This window comes from Lepisosteus platostomus, chromosome 12, assembly GCF_059453375.1.
Source record: "Lepisosteus platostomus isolate fLepPlt1 chromosome 12, fLepPlt1.hap1, whole genome shotgun sequence".
Classification (NCBI taxonomy): Eukaryota; Metazoa; Chordata; class Actinopteri; order Semionotiformes; family Lepisosteidae; genus Lepisosteus; species Lepisosteus platostomus.
In genome coordinates, this window is record NC_142622.1 from 37322606 (window position 1) to 37342099 (window position 19494).

Sequence of the window (19494 nt, forward strand, 5' to 3'; positions counted from 1 at the left end):
GGAACAGCTTTTACAGCAAGGGACTCAAATTCACTCTGACAGCCAAAAACATCAAATGGAAATATTTGGAAATGGAATTTTAGATATCTGGGCACAGGTCAGAATGCGGCATCTTTAAAAATAATTATACATATAATTAATGTCATATACTGTATATACAAATAAGGAAATTATTAAATAAATCAGGAGATGCATCCGGTGCCCACATATTACAAGCTTCAAAATAACAAATATGAATCACTGATTAATGAAACTGCAATGAAAGCAAGTTATTATACTGTATACTGCACAATGTATTCTTTAAAATTTAGAGTGGTTAATAAAGTTTTTCTATGTCAGTGATCTGTTCAACCAGATGCAAAGCATATTTAGCTGGAATACCATCTGTTCTCCTAAATGTTCCATTGGATTTGGATTTTGTAACAAATATAATTGAAAATATATTTTTGTACTTACAATACATTCCTATTTATATTTTTAGAACTAAATTCTGATGTTTTTCATTGTCTAGTGACAGTCATACCAGTATCTCATGTAGCATCATCTATAATGATCTAGAATTTACCCATCTTTTGTGAAAAATAATAACAGTATTTCACTTCAATAGAACTATGGTAGTTCATAAAAATATATTGAATATTGTGGAGCCTTCTTCGGGTGTGAGGGGTGCTTGGGTAATTAATATAATTATAAATTATAATTAAACTACTGTAATCAGTGATCTAGGTTGTTGTATACCTGTTGTTGTATTGAGTAAACCAATCATTTTGCACGATTACCAGATTACCAGATTAAGAGGATTAGCAAACTCTGTAGAAGATGCAATGGTAGATTTAGATAGAACAAAACAGTGAAACACAAACTAGAATATACAAATGGAAACTTGGGAGATGTCTTTTACAACTTAAAACAGGAAACTCTTCTTCATGGAAATAATTATGCAGTCATGTTGTTGAAACTCGTACTATTGCCTTTTTCTTTTCTCTGAAATGCCTAACGGAATTGCTCAGATCAATCAGAAGTCAAACGTGCTAGAGAAGGTAAATCATCTCTTGTCTTTAGATATCATGTAGTTTTGTTCTGCTGTATAGTCTAAATGAATGCTACCAAGTGCAATTTAAACATCTGTCCAGCTATGTTAAAAAATGTGTTGGTTCCCATTAACAAAATACTGTATCTATATATACATTGTATATGAGAGATAATGCAGTAAAATGCAGACGTAGGCCTCTGCTTCATGGCATTATAAATTCACAACAAATTTTAGAAATATCTGATCTTAATAATGTGATGGAATATTTCAGAGACATCGGCCAATGAGCCTTGTCATGGATGAAGTGATGTCATCACCAGTGGGGAATGCGACACATCAATGATTTTTACTGAGCTAACTTTCCATATCAGTTAAATGGAACCCTTCCATGTCTTCCAGTCTACCCTTCTTTGTATAGAAAATATTTGAATCTACTGTATATCAATTTAGACAATGCTGTCCCAGTCAAATGGATGCTTGAAAGCGTGAGTTTTTTACAGCCCTTAGTGACTCTGAACCTGTGTTGGCTTGAACCTCAATGGTCTTGGGAATACGACATGTACATGCCTTTTATTTCAACGTCCATGCCAGCTGAGATTCCCTTGGGCACACTGCATCCCTCCTGCTTTTTGACGTCCGTAGCCTCTATGGTCCCCTTAACCTAAACATCAGCTGCCTGGAGAATTCTTTCTCATCTAAGACAGCTTCTAGCATTCTGTCCAATCTCCCTTTTTAAGTCTCAGCTTCTGACCTCAAGTAATCTCAAATGGCCTCATGAGATGTGCCCATTGTTTTTTGTGTGCTCCCACTAGCTGTGTTATAAAAAATAAAACAAACAGCAGGAGAGAGAAGAGGGGGGAATCTCTGTTGCTTTAAGCTTATAATACATCAATTGCCTTTACTTTTATTTGGCGGTCTTAGTTGTACACTCATTGCAGTGCACTATTCATTTACACTGTGATGTTAGGAACTCGCCCATGTGCTGCCACCAGACAATATCTTTGAGTTGCCAAAGTATGCAACTGCTTCTATTGGATAAGGTACATGCCTTCTGGTTTATTATAGCATGTCTCGTGTTGGAAGGTGGAGTGTCTGTCTGCTCTACATGTATAAAGAATGAAGGCCTTATCATTATTCCCTTGCTGGTGGACTCAGAAGCTGCATGGGTTTCATGGATGTGCTTCTATAATTTAAACCCTTAGTAAAGCTCCAGTACATCTAAGCAAGTACCGTTGAACACTGAAGATACCTGATGTTTTGGGGGTTTTGTGCATAGATATGCCCTGTCTACACACTGTGTTTTGCAGTGTATCTAATCCAGCAAGTGTTGAAGCCAATGCCTTTGACTGGTCCATTGTATGAGGCAGATTGCTGAACAGAGTTTTGTGATCTTTGTGGGTATCTAAAAGCAAGGTCCTGGAAGCCAACAAAGCATCACTACCAAATGCTCCTATCATGCTGGGCCACACTTTCTGTCCTGTGTCTGATGTAATCCTCACTCATTATCAAAGTTCCACAACAGCTGTGTGCCCTGATGTGGTACTATGCTCAATCAAAGCAAGGTGACACTAGGCCCTATCTGCAAATGTCTGGCCGCATTCCAATTTGTTATCGGCAAATGACTTACAACATATTGCCCTGCCCCACAGACATTTAGGTATCAAACCTACATACCCAAATACTTTAAATCTCTCCCTCACAACCAGTCTCAGAATTTAGTCAATCTGGAGTCTTTAGGATAAACTGGACACATCAAGATGAAGTATTTTATGCAACATACTTTCTTGGTGCAAAAATGTATGACTTACTATAGCCCATTTAGAGTTTGCAGCTTGTAAATCTCTTTCTGCAGTCACTCAAACACAGGATGCTGACTGTTCTCCAGTCTATTCAGTCCAGCAATTAAACTGCATCTGTTTATGCCACTGTGTTGGAAGAGCAAAAATACTCTCCCAGATTTGCCCTGGGAGGATGGCTCTATGTTGTGTGCCACCTTAAAACCTTAAGAAATGCATTGATGCTGGTCTGGCCCACCTTTGCTTGCAGAGCATGTGAATCCTCAGCTGATTCTTTTTCTGTCACTCTCAGGAGGAACTCAGCTCCCACATGTATCTGTTTTCTTACTTTGGGAGTGAGTCTGCATTCCATCCACATAGTAATAACACTTCTGGAAGACTGGAGATGAATTCTAATTTCTGCTGGGAAATCTAGTCTTGTCCCTAGAAGTTTTGCCAGATCATGGTCACAGTATTGGTGTTGATACTGGTGGACTACTTCCATTCTTGAGTGCTCAAGCAGTGGTTTCTGTTGTGGTTGTTGAACCTGCTGGTGGACTGTTACTGCCCTCTGCCAGTCTCCCAGTCTCCAACTTGAGATATGGTGCTCCAATGAGATGGGGAGCACAGAGAATCTGGTCCCCAACATACCATGATTATATTATTTGTTATCAACATCAGTATCAACATGATATGGCAGCTAACATAACATGCTGAAACAGCAGGTGCTTTTTTGAGGTGATCCGTCAATTTTTACTTGATTTATATGTTGATGTTGATAACAAATCATATAATCATGGTCCATGGTTAAACCATTAATCTTTCCTGAGAATGGTTAGGATATATACAATCTGTGTTGTCAATCTCAGGAAAACTACGTCACTCAATCACAACTTTAAATGCACATCCTAACTTTCTTGGCTCAAGGATAACAAACAGCAGTTTAAAATGAAATCCCTTCAGTACCATTTGAAGGACACTTTTAGAGGAAATTTGGAAGTCATCCAATTAAAATGGTAATGGATATATAGGATTTTTTAGCTTGAGAAATAATTCCTCTGAGCAATGTAGGGATGTTATTTTGACCTGCTGGAGAATTATAGTTCTTTATAGAATTATCCCTGAAGTGGACAGATGTATATTTTATCCTAGATAAAGAAATGTTCTGATTTACAAAAAACACTGTGAAAAATGTTAATATCGAGCATAAAGTTTACAATTGAATAAACACATCTCAGTGCAATTTTATGTACCGTACACTATACTCAATTTTGTTTTATTTTCTGAACAATAGGCCATATTGATTTAATTGATTTAACAAAAAATGTATTGCTTACAAAGTATTTGCGGTAGCATAACACATTTTTTGAGAATTAGGAAGGCTGAACCTGTTTGTAAAAGCAAGTAAAAGTTCTAAAGAACTTTAATTTAATTCAAATCCTGTATTTTGAACCAGCTGGAAGAAAGGTTTAATTTATCACAGATAATGTAGCGGCACATCTTCTATGGTCTCTCTTCAGCTTCATTCGATTATTTTGTTTTGAAATTTTTAATCTTTTGTCATATATCCTCATCTGTCAACATGTATACTGTTCATCTAAATGCATCTACACTTCCACCACCTCAACAGCAATTTGACATCAGTGCGAATGAAGTGACTGTCTTCTCCATGTCTTTGCATTATCTTTGGGCGTCTGTTCATCTTCTTTGTAAAAACACTAGGGAATGTTTTCTGCCTACTTGCTTTCATGTGCACAACATTTATCAAAATCTGTGATTCAACTAGCATAACTAAAGGTTCTGAAATGTGTTTTTCACATAGAAACTTTCAGTTATTGAGTTACTCTTGGGATTACATTCTCTTGGTTGAATGATTTGTATAGTATTCTTCTACAATTCTTGAATCATCTTCATAGAAATTCTGCATGAGTCCCAGATAAACATTCTTTGGGATTATGACACAAATTAAGATGTTTATCCAATAAATTGGGCAAATTGAGACACACCTAGAGATGAACTATTCATAAAAGCTCCCCTGTCTACAGTTCCAAGAGGCAGACATTTGGACTCAGAAGTCCAGATGAAGGTCACCTGTCCATAATACACAGGCAGGTGAAGGGAAGCACAGTATACATAATGACATTACAATCAATCACCTCTTATTGTGTGTTACTATGAGCATCCACAGTGATTTTTTCTTCAAAGGTATTCCAAGACTAAACAAGATTCATATTCATACTCATAGACACAAATACTTAAGTGTCTGAACCAAAACTCTGTAAAACAAGCACTTAACAAACTTAATGTTTCTTTCCGTTTATTTAGTTTAATTATGTTGTTTCCTTCCTGTGCAATACTGTGTATCTATGTGTATTTATGATGGGAGGTATATTTAGGGATACAAAGGGATTATAGCAGGTGGTCTGTGAGGAAAATCACATTAGGCAGATGTATCACAATTCTCCAAAAACGGTACACTTGTCCATTCCTATTTTCATGTTCCCAAAAAAAGCAGTGGTTTTATGCACAATGCTACACTAGTACATGGCATACTGTAAATGCAATACATACATGCAGGGAGAGTCAAGGTAATACAAATTTACCTTGCCCTGACCCCATAGACTTTAAAGATCAAGTTTGAATTTCCCTTAGGGAGATCTGAAAGCCTCATAGTCAGACCCACTTCACTAGGACACTGATATACACAATTGTCTACCTCACACAATCTGTTCCTGGAATAGCATATAATCCTGCAGACTAGGGCCATAAGGCTGATATCCAAATGATGTTGCAACCTTGCTAAAAGAAATAAAAGAAGGATGAAAAAATATGACTCCAACTTAAATTCTGCATTTTATGTTTCCTGAATAAACACATTTTCTCTAAACGTTTATGTCTTTTTACTACATGCCATTGTGAAATTCTGGAACAAATAAGAATACAGTACTTGCTTTCTTCATGTAAGCATCTAATTGCTTACCGATTGCTAACTTTTTAATCTTTTTAACACTTACAGGAATGAGCAATTTAAGTGCCACTCAGCAGTTGTGAAGTAGGCATTTACAAAGCTTTAATGCACTATTGTAATTAAAGTCAAGAAACATTATCTGGGTATCATGTATTAAAAAACAATCTTTGTCCTAAGACTCCTTTTTAAATATCAGTTTGTGGAATATTATATCTTAATCTTTTAGAAAGCTGTAAGGGATAAGTAGTGTTCATGTGTGTATCAGGATTTGTGTACGTCACTGTGCATGCACTTACACTAAAGGCAAAATGTCAAGAACAAAGGAAACAAAGCATCATGAAAAGAATAAAGAAAGCCTTCAGGAATTTCAATCAGTATGGAATATGACAATAATATTTTGAGTCATGAAAAATCCACACAAGGCAACAACTGAAGCTTTTGACAGCTGCTATTATGCTGCAGCTATTTAGCTAAAACGGGTGTCTTTCTGCTCTGTTGTCATATATAATAAAGATTTTTGAGAATATTATGTCCAGGAGAAAGAAATGTTTCCTTTTGTGATATTCCTTCAATCCTTTTTTTTTTTTACAAAGAGCTGTAGATCTCATTCACAGAACTGTGTTAAACACAAGTTTCCTTCATATCATTTTTAACATGACAGACTATAAATGTCATGAGAAAATGTTCTGTTTATGGCCAAAATGTGTGACCACATATTTCATGACAACCTCCCCTTCCAAACAAGATTATGTTTTTAAAAAGCAATTGTGGGTGAAATATCATCCCCAACCGCATCCCAAGTTGTGAACAAACCTGGGAAAAAATACTTTCGTTTTTCCACTTTACTCCAGGAAATAATAAGAACACAGAAATTGCTTTTGACTGATTCTACAGTTCGATCCAGTTAATACAAACTGTGGAGTTTATTTTTTAATTATCTGTTACATCATAGTAAATGTAACATAGGCTGTAGACTGTAAACAGACTGTAGTAAATGTAAGCTGAAGATTAGTCTAGGGCTACCTCTCCTTGTTCCATTACCATTTCTGCTTCCATACTGTAGTGTATACAGTGTAATACATACTGTATACATTGAAGCATACACATTAGGTATACAGTGCAATACATATACAGTGAAAGTCTACACCCCCTTTCAATTTGGACTGTTTTTTGTCTTACACCCTGCAATTATTTATTTTTTGAATTTATCTAAACATCCTGACAACTTCCAAGTAAAAAAACATATTCTAGATTTTTTAGAAAACTAAAAATTAATACTGAAATATCTAACCGACACTGTTATAGCATGTGAATTAGCTCAGGTGTAACGCATTGCCTTTAAAGTCACATACCATGTTAATTGGTCTTAAGCTTTGTTAAAATTGTAATAATCCACATGATTTCAGGAGAAATTCCACAGCTCCTGTAGGTTCTCCTGCTGGGTCGTACAATTCAAAGCAAAGACTCAACCATGAGCACCAAGGAGCTTTCAAAAGTACTCTGGGACAAAGTTGTGGAAAAAGGCACAGATTAGGGGATGTGTATAAAAAATCAAAAGGCCTTGATTGTCCCCTTGGAGCATGATTAAGATTATTATTAAGAAGTGTAATGCATATGGCACAAGCAAGACCTTTCCTAGATTAGGCCATCCCTCCAAACTGAATAACTAAGCAAGAAAGAGACTGATCAAACGGGTTGCAAAGAAACAGCTTTGGAAGAGCTACAAGCTTTTATGCTTACAATCTACAGGGCATTACCTGAAAACATCATCCCTACTGTAAAGTATAGTGGTGGTAGCATTTTGTCATGGGGATATTTCTAGCCAACAGGGTCCGTGGCACTTGTCAGGATAGTAGGGAAAAACAATGGAGCAAAATGGAGAAAAGGTTTTTCAGGAAAACCCTACTGCCCTAAGTGGAAATGGAGATGGAATTTCATTCTTTAGCATGACAATGACCCAAAGCACACAGCCAAATCTACACTTTGGCTAAGCAACAAAAAATGCTTGAGTGGGTCTGTCAAAGCCCTCATCTAAATCAGGGCTATCAAGTCATACAGTAAATTGAGGCATGACTTGAAGTTTGTTGTACAATAATGTTTCCCCAATAACTTGAAGTGTTCTGCAAAGTTCTGCAAAGTAAATAAAAAGTCAAATATTGCTTAATCTTCATGTGTTGCAAAGTTGAGAGAGACCTCAACTGGGAGGTCAGGGAGATGGAGACCATTCTAATTAAATTAAATTAGACCTTTTCTAATTTCATTTTTCTGCATGTAGAGTATGCTGTGTAGATCCTCATTTAAATAAATGAAACTCAAAGGCACTAATACAATAAAATATCAAACGAGGTGAATTTGGCACTGTGTGTTTTTTTCATAGTGACTTTCTAAATTTTTGACACAATTTGGACTAAAGCAAAAGAGAAAAGAAGTATTCCTGTACATTTCTAACGTCTAAACTAACTACTGTAGAAAACAAATACTCTGTAAAGGGATGGCTGAGTAGTCTTAGTTCAATTAAATACCAAGTCTATAGCCACATGAAATCTTTTTTTAGTCTGTTAGGCCTCTAGCTTTTTTATCCTTCATGATGGAATCTATTTTATTTTTTTGCCTTAAGCTACTGCCATTATCTGAGATGCTGCTTTTAAAACAAATAGCAGAATACTCCAGGCATGTTTTTAGCAGCACAGTTTGCACATCTAACAGCTAGCAATTCCAGATGTGCCCCTCAGACCTACACTGTATAAAATGAATCTTTTCAAAAATGAATCCATGGAGAAGGCCTAGAGACACAATCCTTCAGAAATCCTGTCTCCAACTAGACTCTTGTATCTTCACAAACAAAACATTGAACATCACGCTCAGAAAAGCACAAAACAAGGTAATACAGTCTTTTGGTTTTAAGCTTCCATTACCATTGCAGCTCATCCTAATAATGTCTTAGCTTAAGTACAGTTTTCTTGTTGAAAGCTTCCATGAAGTCAAGACCTGGAGCACCCATAAAAACTCAATTGATCAAACAAAGAAATGCACTGAAACAAGCAGGCCTCAACCCAAAACAAAGCTGTTGACCTTATATGACACTAAGCAAATGATAGCTTCCTGGCATTTGTAAAAAAATCAATACTCCGTGACAGCTCCCAAGGAAGTACAATCAAATGTAGTAAGGTATTGGAAACTAAAATGCAAAAAAAATACACAATATCCTTTGTTGAAAATCATGTTCCATTTAAAATCTATATTTAAAATAGAGGATCTGTAACATATTTTAAGATATACTTGTAATGCTTAGGGATTAGCTGGTAGCAACAGGCTGGTTTTTACTACTCTATTGTACATACGAAATTGTACACAAAATCTGGCAATTCTGGATTGGCATCACAGTGTTTATTTACAACAGTGCTTTTGTTTTTGCAGTGATAGATTTTATTCTGGTCAGAATTAGAAAAAAAAAAACATAGAACTATCTCTCACAGGAGTCCTAACTATACTCATTGTGAGAATCCTATCTATTAAGCCAGTGGGGTTAATCCCTTCACTGACTATATTTTTAAACAGCAGATTAACATTCTGTAGCATTTTATGTTCTTCTGCTTGTAAGCTACAGCTGTCAACATTACCATTATTGTGCCTTTTTTCCTTCTCAGACATTGCTCCAGGTACACGTCTCAAACAAAAGAACTGTGATTTCTGCACGTTATTATACACAAGAGATGGAAAGAAGTAGAAAATCACTACATATCACCAAGTGTAAATGATCAGTTGTCCCCAGTAAATGCCAACTGGCAATTAAAATTGCCAGGGACACAAAACATTCCACACTATGTCCTCCCCTTCTATTCTTTCCCCCCATTCTGATACAAGGTTTATAAAATATTCATACTATATGTTTTGGTGGTATATGATACACTGACTGTTTACAGTCTCTATTCTAAATCACTCTATTCAAAGCTACTTAATCTCAAATGGGATAATACATGAGTGCAGAAAAGGGGAAATATCAGAAAAATAAAAATCATTAAACCATTCAAAAGCAAGTACAAAGTAAAACAAGAAGTAAATGTAAACAGTCCTCTTTGGATTTTGGTTTTGGTCAAATACGGACTTAAAATTCCAGAATCACTGATGTCTTAATACCTGATATAGTCTGACATGTATCCCTGATAAGAAGCACAGTAAACAGGTAGTAGTGAGAAAGAAAGGACGCAACTATAATCTAGTGAGGATCTACTAGACAATTTACAACATAACATTCCACTGCAGACGGCATTTAGATACAACTGTCAAATTTACATGTGCCTATATGTGAAATGCATTAGTGATCTTCAGAAATACCATTCAATAATTTATTTTTGTTTACTACACCCCAAATTCATTTTACTCTCATTCAGCATTTGACTTGAATCACTATAGTTTTATCATGTTTAAATTAATTATTCACTTCAGAATTGCACTCTTACATTTTGAACAGTTGCATTAAAAACTGAGTAGGAACAGACCGAATTTTTTAGTATTTTCTGATGCATCACATCTCTCAACTGCCAAGCTAGTAATAGCAAAAAATAATGACTCTCCATGGGAAGTGAAAAGCGATTTTATCTGGCTCTGCTTAATAAAATCAGATGTGACAACATTCTGAATTCTTAAACCTTTATAATGTAAAAGTAAAGCATTTTAATAGAAATGCCTTTTGAAAAAATTACACTATATCAAATCACTATTGAAATGAAAGAAAAAAATATTTTAATTTGTTCCGCTGTAGGTTATTATCAGTTCCAAAGATCTAACTAAAATATGTTTAGTCAAACACTGATTGCAAAGTACAGCACAATATTATTCTCTTTCGTCTCTGTGCATTTCGTGATGTTAGAGATACAAAAGCTGAAGATTTGGATTAAGGACACATTCTAAAATAAAAGAAATAAGGAAATAAAAAATAAAGAAAGATTGGAAGTGAGTGAAACAAACTACCTAATCTTACATATTCATTCTAGTTCCATTTCAATTCCTTTTTATATCAAACAAGGAGACCATAAGTGCAGCACAATAAATGAGAGAACAATTCATATCTTCATAGAAACACATAAGGCACAGATGGCATCAAGACCAGAAGAATACTCTTATTTTGATCTCTGAAAATTCAGCATCAAACTTACTTTTGTCCTTGATTGTTGTAGCTGTTGTCATAGTTGTCATATCCTTGGTCATCATAAGCTGTTCCATATCCATCATCATATTCCTAAAGGCAGTAAAAGGGAAAAAAAGAACATTATTTTTTCATATTATGGATATGTCTTCAACTTAACATTTTTTTCAAGATATGTAGTATATTCAATATACTGTATATGACCCAAACATATCTTGAAGTTGGTCATGACTACAAAAAGAAATAAACTGAACTTTCATATTAGTTAAAATGAGAATGCAATGTAATTTGTGTAATGCTTGATTACAGTAATTGGGTATGTTTCAGGGAAATAAGTATGTTCACCATATGTGGGAATTCAACAAACACTGTTCCTGAAACATAATGTTCTTGAATTCATAGTAATGTACTGTAGCTGCACATTTTACTGAATGTTAAGTGCCAGTCTGTCATGCCAGTCCACTCATGTTCACAGCTCATATGAACTTGAAATGGTCTCATTAGCATCTAATGAAGTTGTTATCTCTTGAACAAAGTTTCAGATTAATAAGGACCTGAGTTTCTGCTCGGCAAAACTAAAACGATACTCATTACAATGAACTTCAAAATCCACTGTTGTGTAGGAAGATCCTTTCTCCTCTTAAAGTTGGTTGCAGCCATTCCTAATGGCAATGTTGGTTTTTAGTCATCTGTGTCTGAAATATTAAACTGACAGTAGAGTGGCAGACATTTCTATTGGAATAAGATTCTTGTAAAAGGAAGCACCACATTGTTTAGAAAGCTTATTTAAAATATGCAAAGATATTTTTTAATCTTGCAATACTGCACAAGCTAAACAATGATAAAGTAAGAATCAATACTATTAATGACATTAAATACATATAGATTCACTCAGTGTTGTAATTCTGCTTTTGGGGATGAAATATGTATTTAGACAACAGTGGCAAACATAAAATGAGAGTGATGCTGTTAACAGAATGGCATGTAAAGCTGGAAAACGTGACGTCTGATGCCATTATGTCATAAGATTTGACATAAGACTCATTGTTATGATATGTATTATTTGATTGATTGGCTCTTTCTGCACAGTACATGAACACTTCAGTGAAATTAAAGTAAATTCATTGAAATGACAGATCTTTAATTTGGAGGACTCTTTCCTGTCCTTATAATGTATAGCACATTAACTGTGTCATCTTACTGTACATTGTGGTATGTAATATTTTCACCAAACATCAAGACCAACAGTCACCAGTGGGCTCTGGTAATTTCAGTTTACCACCGCTGAAGATTAAAAATGGAATCTTAATGTGCTATAATCAAAATTCAGATTTATTATATTTGATTCCATCATTTGAAAACATGTCCCTGGACATTTTTTGTTGACTGAAGGAAATCAGGAAGTACCTCTCAGATCTGTTTCTCAGGTTAAATGTTGCATTTAAAGCCATTTCAGCTACTGTAATACCACACTTCAGGTTGTGATTTTAATTCTAAAATCTTTTAATTTCAGATCAATTAATAATGCAGTAATAGCATAGAATAAAATATAGAAATGAAGTATACAATGAGTACGAGTCTTATAAGCATTATTTAGTCCAAGTCAAAGAAAAATACTACATCGTCTGTACTCACTTTATGTAGTGAAAAGTTATACCAAATACTGTAAATGTTAATTGACTGGGATTTATTAGGACCTAAAATATTTGACCTACACGAGGTATTGCTACTATGAATGACTGACAGACTAAATTCTATCCCTGGTGTCAGGATGTTTGATTATAATTGGTAATTATATACTATATGTTGCTCTCTCAACATCTGTTTGCACTTCAACATTACCCCCTAAGTCAGACATCAAAGAGTAGCTGAAATACATCAATCCTAATTCGGAATAAATGAGATTTGTATTCAATAAAATACAGTACATCAGTCTTTGTGATGCATCTTTGTGATGATAGTAGATACTTATTAACCAGATCCATCTGTTTTGAAATATGTACTTTAAATTAATAGTTTGGAGACTAAGCAGAAAACAAATCCCCACATGCAAGATTTTGAATTGCATTTACCAAATGACACAATTAGAATTTATGTACTTGAATACTAATCCTGCTGCATATTTTAGTACGTGGTGCTTGTACTAACCTTGGAATACACATACAATAAATGCAAATGAACAAAGTACATATTCTGTATTAAGACACTGTCTTTTATTAAAACTTGCCACAACTTCTCAAAGCTCTTTACAGAAAAGTACAAACAAGATAAAGGAGATAAAATTAGCACAAAGAAATCGAAGAGTTTAGAATGTAATAGAAGATGCAAAGAGGCAGACAGATGCCAATTAAATAAAATTGTTTCTAAAGAACAAGGTTTTGAGTCTATATTTAAAACTGTTAGCACAGTAGCAGAATGGGAAACGTACATAACTTGCATCAAATAATTTGTCAAGTCAAGCTAATTTTAATTCAAGCTAACTGACTTTTAAAAATAAAACAAATAATTTTAAGACTTCATATTTTACATGCACTCACTGCTATTAAATGTTCAAATCTGATTTTCTTCCATTCTTTCAACAGGTTTCTTTACAGTAACCAGTCCTTCCTGCTGCGGTGTGAGGTGTAGTTATATTGTTATATATGAAATCCACTGTACCTTAATCATTAGTCCTTAATTTAAAAAAGTATTGCTACCATCCTAAACTCATTTTCCAACTTTCCTTGACTTTGCTCTCCAGATAGGCTTTTCCTAGAATAAATCCATTCACATCATCACTGAGCTACTCTTTTACTTCTTGCATCCTACAGGTGCCCCCTATTTTTGGTTTTAAATGCACTTTCATGCAGTTTTTCTTTGTGCTCTTTGATTCATGTTTCCCTATTCATTTGCAGGAAATCCACTGGGTTGACTTTGTCTGTTCCTTTGAGGATTTTGAATAATTGTATTAGGGCCCTTTATTTTCCCTGTTTTGCACTAGCACTCTAACTCTCCATTTCTTTTTAACTATACATTAACTCTCCTACTTTATTTTCAAATTCAAATTCAGATACCTTTGTTGGCATTACCAATGGATTACAGTGTTGTCAAAGTAGGTACAATAAACAACTTTCAGATATATACTGTACAGTACATGCATATTATTGGACGTTTACACACATCATCAGATAGACTCAGCTTCTGTTCCTCAGGTTGTGACAGGAGATCACATACTGGGCTGCCAATGTTCCTGCTCCCGAAAGCACCACTTCCTACTGTACAATGCCTTGACTCTTTCTATTAAAGCTGTCTGATGCACATGGGATGCACAGCTGCATTGTTAAAAAAAATAACTTATAGATAACCTATAGGTCTCTATATAAAAATTTCTATTGAAATGTTTAGGTTATTTTTGTAATGGCAAAACTGAGCTTTTTCACTATCAGGTAATTTAGGCCACCACAACTTTAAAGATTATGGTTTGTATCTAAAATTGAAAATGTTTAAAGACAATTTTTTTTTAAATCACAATATAATTGAGCAATTCCAACTGTATTAACAAAATTTGTAAAAAAAAAAATCCATTCTAACATTAAAATCTATCTTATAGTGTAACAAATAGTGCTTGACTTTTTAAAAATAATTTGTGATGGAAAAAATATTATAAAAATATCAACCTACAGCATTGTTTATCTCTTTACATTGCCCAACATCTGTATAAGGATACAGCCTTTTAAATAACGATTGCACAAAAGGGCTAGAACATGGTTAAATGACTGCCAAGTTTTAAGAACAAGGATTAATATGAGACAGATCTTTTGAGACAACTTTAATTTTTACACTACAATGTATCTGAAAATCGTGTTGTTAAAAAATTAGGATTGCCCTTATTATACTGTTGTGGACCAAACCAAAATGTGACAGTAAAAAAAATAATGAACGTGAGTAACTCTGGACATCATCACTGTGGCTTTTTTGTTATCATGCAACTGCTGAAAAGGTTAAAAAAAGGTTCATTTATGCTGTGTGCGAAGTGAAAGGGATACATGTGAAGAACACTTCATTAAGATAAAGCATATCAAGCCGAGAATGACATTGAGCTTGGACAAATATCAGGAGTCGCATTACCAGTGAAATGTGTTGTGTTGGCTCAGCAAAGTTGAACTAAAACTGTGATTCAAAGTTATCAAGCATGTTATAACCATTGGATTTGTCTCTTTAATCTCTTATCAGTGTAATTTTTGGCAACATACAGTACTTCTGTTGATAAGGATATTCAGAATATCCTCTGATATAAGGCAGAGTCGGGCAGTGGAAACAGGAGGGCAAAACAAAACAAAAAGGGATGGAGGACACCAAATAGTTACTGACAAGACAATGTGAGTTGTTGAAAGACCAGAAAGACTGGACTGTATACTGAAGAGTCTGGGACACTTCTTGTTGGCTGCTAAAATTGCTGATTGGAATAAAAAGCATTCAATTTGTTAGGGTGTATGTGGTGCTAAAGCTTATAAATCAATGGACAACATGGCAGGCAAGCCAGGAGGAATGGTATATAAAGATTTAAAACAACCAGAGTCAGATACATTGAAATTGTACAGCAGTTCAAATATTGCAGCTGTTTCAATAATCTAACTGAATGAATCAGTGTTCAAATTTGTTGTTTAATGTTGCTCAATACATAGCACAGTGGTATTTACAGGCTCAGTCTAGTGTGACTTCAATACATGGAGCAAAGGATGCTAAGAAAGTCCAGCTAAGAATGAACAGGATTTTCAGATAGCAAATGCAGAGCATAGTATACTGCACAGTAAAGAAGCCAGTATGGTGTTTAGTATAGCTTTAGAGTATTAAAGGTGTGGAGGCACTCATCATGCAAGAAGCTATACATTTCAAATACTGTCATATTTAAACATTTAGAAATAAAAATCGAAGCTGTCTACATGTGAGGTACAAAACTGTTAGGATTTGTGGCATTTGATTGTAAGAGGCAATGATCAGAAGATGACCACTGTTTGCTCAAACGTAAGGTTCAATCCACTTAAGGCTGAAGTGTTGTCAGCAATTTTCCAGAGCCATGATTCACAATCTTCTCCAAAGAATTATACATGTTGCTTTTTAGGTGGGTGACATGATGATTACTGGAACGAGTGAAATAGAATCTTGACAATCTGGGAAAAGTGCTGCCAAAAATGATATCTATGACAATCGGTGTCTCTATATTGGTATTTTTATGTGTGAGTGCACTGTCCTGGACTGGTCCCTTGCTAACATTATAACAGCAAGGTATACTATTATGCTTAGAATTAAAATATCTGAGAAATTTTAATAAACCTTCTGTTTCCTTGAACAGACATTTACCCTGGCACAGTTTAGCTCAAACCAGGGCATAATAAGTTGGGTCCATCTTGACACCTCTTAGTGATGAAGTTTCCATTTAGACCTTTTCTTTAATTGGTCCCATCTGGACTGGGACCCTAGCTGGTGGTTACATATAAATCATCAAATGAACAGTCATGGGTGGAAAAGAATGCTACACATGGTGACATCTCAAACTATCACCGACCATGATTACTGGGCTTAAAAGGCAGTGCACCACAATGAAGGCATGACTGCTCTCTCTCACTCAAAAACCTGGCGACCTGACAAGCTACTCAATTAAAAGACTGGGACTACCACTGTCTGTACTTAAAAGCTCTGTCTCCTTGCTGAATTAAACACAGAATGGTCTGACTAGCATTTGCTTTGGATGAGAATAAAATGCAATATTCACATTACAAACTTTAAGTAAACTATTATTCCAGTACATGTTTGATAACGTTTTCTTCACAACACTAAATAAATATTGACTTGTCTTGATGTGCATGGATACTGAAATACTATAGTTATATGGGACTGATTTAATAATGAGGTTGATAATAACAGGGTTTAAAATCAATAACTATACATGATCCTATTAAAATCTTTGTAATATATGAGTGTGTGATCAGTCGTGTACAGTATATCAAGGGAGATTGTTATATATAGTATATATTTTAGTCTTGTAGGTTTGTTTTACACATTAGCTGTTGTATTAATCAAAATTTAAATAGTATACTTTGAATCTGTGTGCATATGCTATGTTACTTTTTGTTTTGTATGATTGACTCATAGTATCCATAGAAGCACTCATGCAGTTTACCATTTAAATTTCTAACTGTTACAGTAAATTCAAACCACACATCATTACAAGGGTCACTTGCACTCATTGTCTGCTGAGGTAGGTTCTGGCTCGCTGTAACACTCTATTACAATTAGTGGTTTTTGATAATGGAAGTACTGTATGTTATGTGAAATATGTACAATGTACTCATAAGACTTAATTTAGGATATTGTGTGAAATGTACTGAAATCAGTCCAGAGGAACCAGGTACATTCTTGAGACTATTCTGTCCAACTCTGACAGGCTAAAGAACCTTCATTTTTTGTGAGGACTTGTTTTATTTTCAAGTTTAGAGTCCATCTTTGAGAAGAAGAAACAATAAGCAGCAGTTGTATAATCCCCATAAAACTTTGATATAAAAACAGAGCGGGAAAAATATCGCAATATACAGCACCATGTACAACAAAGGACAATAAACCTAAACTTTACAGAACTTTATGTAGCAGTGCTACTCATCGACAATAGTAGAAGCACCGTTTGTAGTTAGTGGATGCTGAATGCAACTGATCCAAGGATCTTTTAAATCTAAGATGTCATAAAAATTGCTTAGCCAAACACTTGAAAAAGAGAGACTTCTTCCAACCCTTGTTTTTCTTACTGTAGCTGCTGTCATCCCTGCCAAAAGTAAACTTTGAGATTGTATTGAAAATGTTAGCTGAGCATCATCTACCAGCAAAAGTACCTCTGGGGAGAGGGGCGCATTGATCCCCAGTAGAGAGCCCATGTTAGATTCTACTTGTCACCATAATGTATTCATTTTAGGACACTTCCAGCATACAGTATATGTAAATACATACCCATAACCGCAGAAAGATTTTTACTATTTTAAATGTATTTCACCCTACTGTATGGTGTAGCATGAAATATCTGGACCAGTTTAAAATTAATAACTGATGTGCAGTGTCTCTAGACGTTGTGGAAATATTCTCCTGTATTATGTCCCAGTTAGGGGTAAGGTTGGAGAAGGAATCTTGTAAATAAATCGTTAAATGACCAATAAACTAAATGATTTTAGCCTTGATTAAAGAAGGTTGAGAGGGGTATTCAAGTATTCCATAAACTCAAATTTAAAGATTGAACATTTTCAGAATTAACAATGAACTATGCAACAGAGGAAAACTTTACACAGACTTCTTTCTAGGAACAACTGAATTACATCAGATCAGAATAAAGAAATGAACTAAATGGGCTGAATGGCATCCTGTTTGTAAACTTTTTTAAAATTTAAATGGTCTTTTAAAGTCTCCATTTTTATTCTGCTTCATACTGTAGCATCAATGTGGTATATTAACCATCCATTATTTTAAAATCTGGAAGAAAAAATGTGATTGAATTACATGAAACAAAGGGGTGTTTTCATGTTCCACATATGGTATGAACTAATGTTTCAATGTAATTACTGTGCAATCAGATTTAGAAATCTGGTCAGTAACACAGTATAATCAGATTTGAGATTTTATTTTTTCTGGAAATTAGATTTTCAGCAATCAGATATGACTAGCTGCACAACCTATTTCTGAAAGGATTCAAAATGAAATTACCATCTGAGTAAAGAATGACCAAGCAACATGATTATCAGACAACTGTGCTGACGTCTGCTAACTTTCAACCTACTCTATACAATACATAAATCAGTTGGCTCCCAAACATCATATTCAGTGTCCCACATTGGTTTCTGCATATTTTACTTCAACTATAGCAATAGCATATTTTTTAATGCCACAGCTTGAGCTGAAATTCTGTCTTGACAAGTGAAAACATCCACTGCAGCTATGATTCTTCGTTACAGTAACATGCACACACAAACCTGTACATGTTGCTGTTCATTAATCATGTCATTGCGTTTCACAAGACTGAAAGACAACTTTGTACAGATGCAACAAGAAATTTGATCTGTTAGCAACTGTAATAATTACTGAATCCTATGTATTATGAGCATTAATTGAAATCTCTATAAGCACATGAAAACAAATAAAAAAAAACATCCCTAACAATGTGTGAAATTGCAGAACACCTGGATGGATGGTGTTTACATCTACTCTTTCTCAGAGTGGAGATTTCATCCTCTGCTTTCATCCCTTAAGCAGAATCAGCTCAAGATACATCTTGTTCATACCCCATAAAGGGAAAGGTACTGCCTTCAGTTGGTTACTTTGGTCATTTTACATACTCTGGATTTTTCAATCCCTTTTATAAAGATTCAGTCATTCATTTTATAAACAAATAATAACTATACGCCATATACACTCCTTTCTTTCTTAAACACCCCAAACACACTATACACATCACATTATTCAATAAACAGCATTAGGCTGACAGTTATAACACATCTCACCATCAAATGAATATGGCACTTATTCTACCAATAATTTGCAGTCATTTCAACAGATT

At 34.7% G+C, this 19494-nt stretch overlaps 1 protein-coding gene across 3 annotated transcripts in view; it reads right to left on the bottom strand.

Moving 5' to 3' along the window:
• The window catches only part of khdrbs3 (KH domain containing, RNA binding, signal transduction associated 3), a 147310-nt gene that overhangs the window by 18382 nt on the left and 109434 nt on the right, over positions 1-19494 (bottom strand). For all 3 annotated transcript variants that reach the window (XR_015925760.1, XM_088601848.1, XM_088601846.1), the window contains exon 7: positions 10933-11015. Coding sequence is in view for 2 of the 3 variants with exons in the window: in XM_088601848.1 (XP_088457974.1) it covers positions 10933-11015 (83 nt within the window). In the remaining variant the exon portion in view is untranslated. The remainder of the gene's footprint in view (positions 1-10932; positions 11016-19494) is intronic.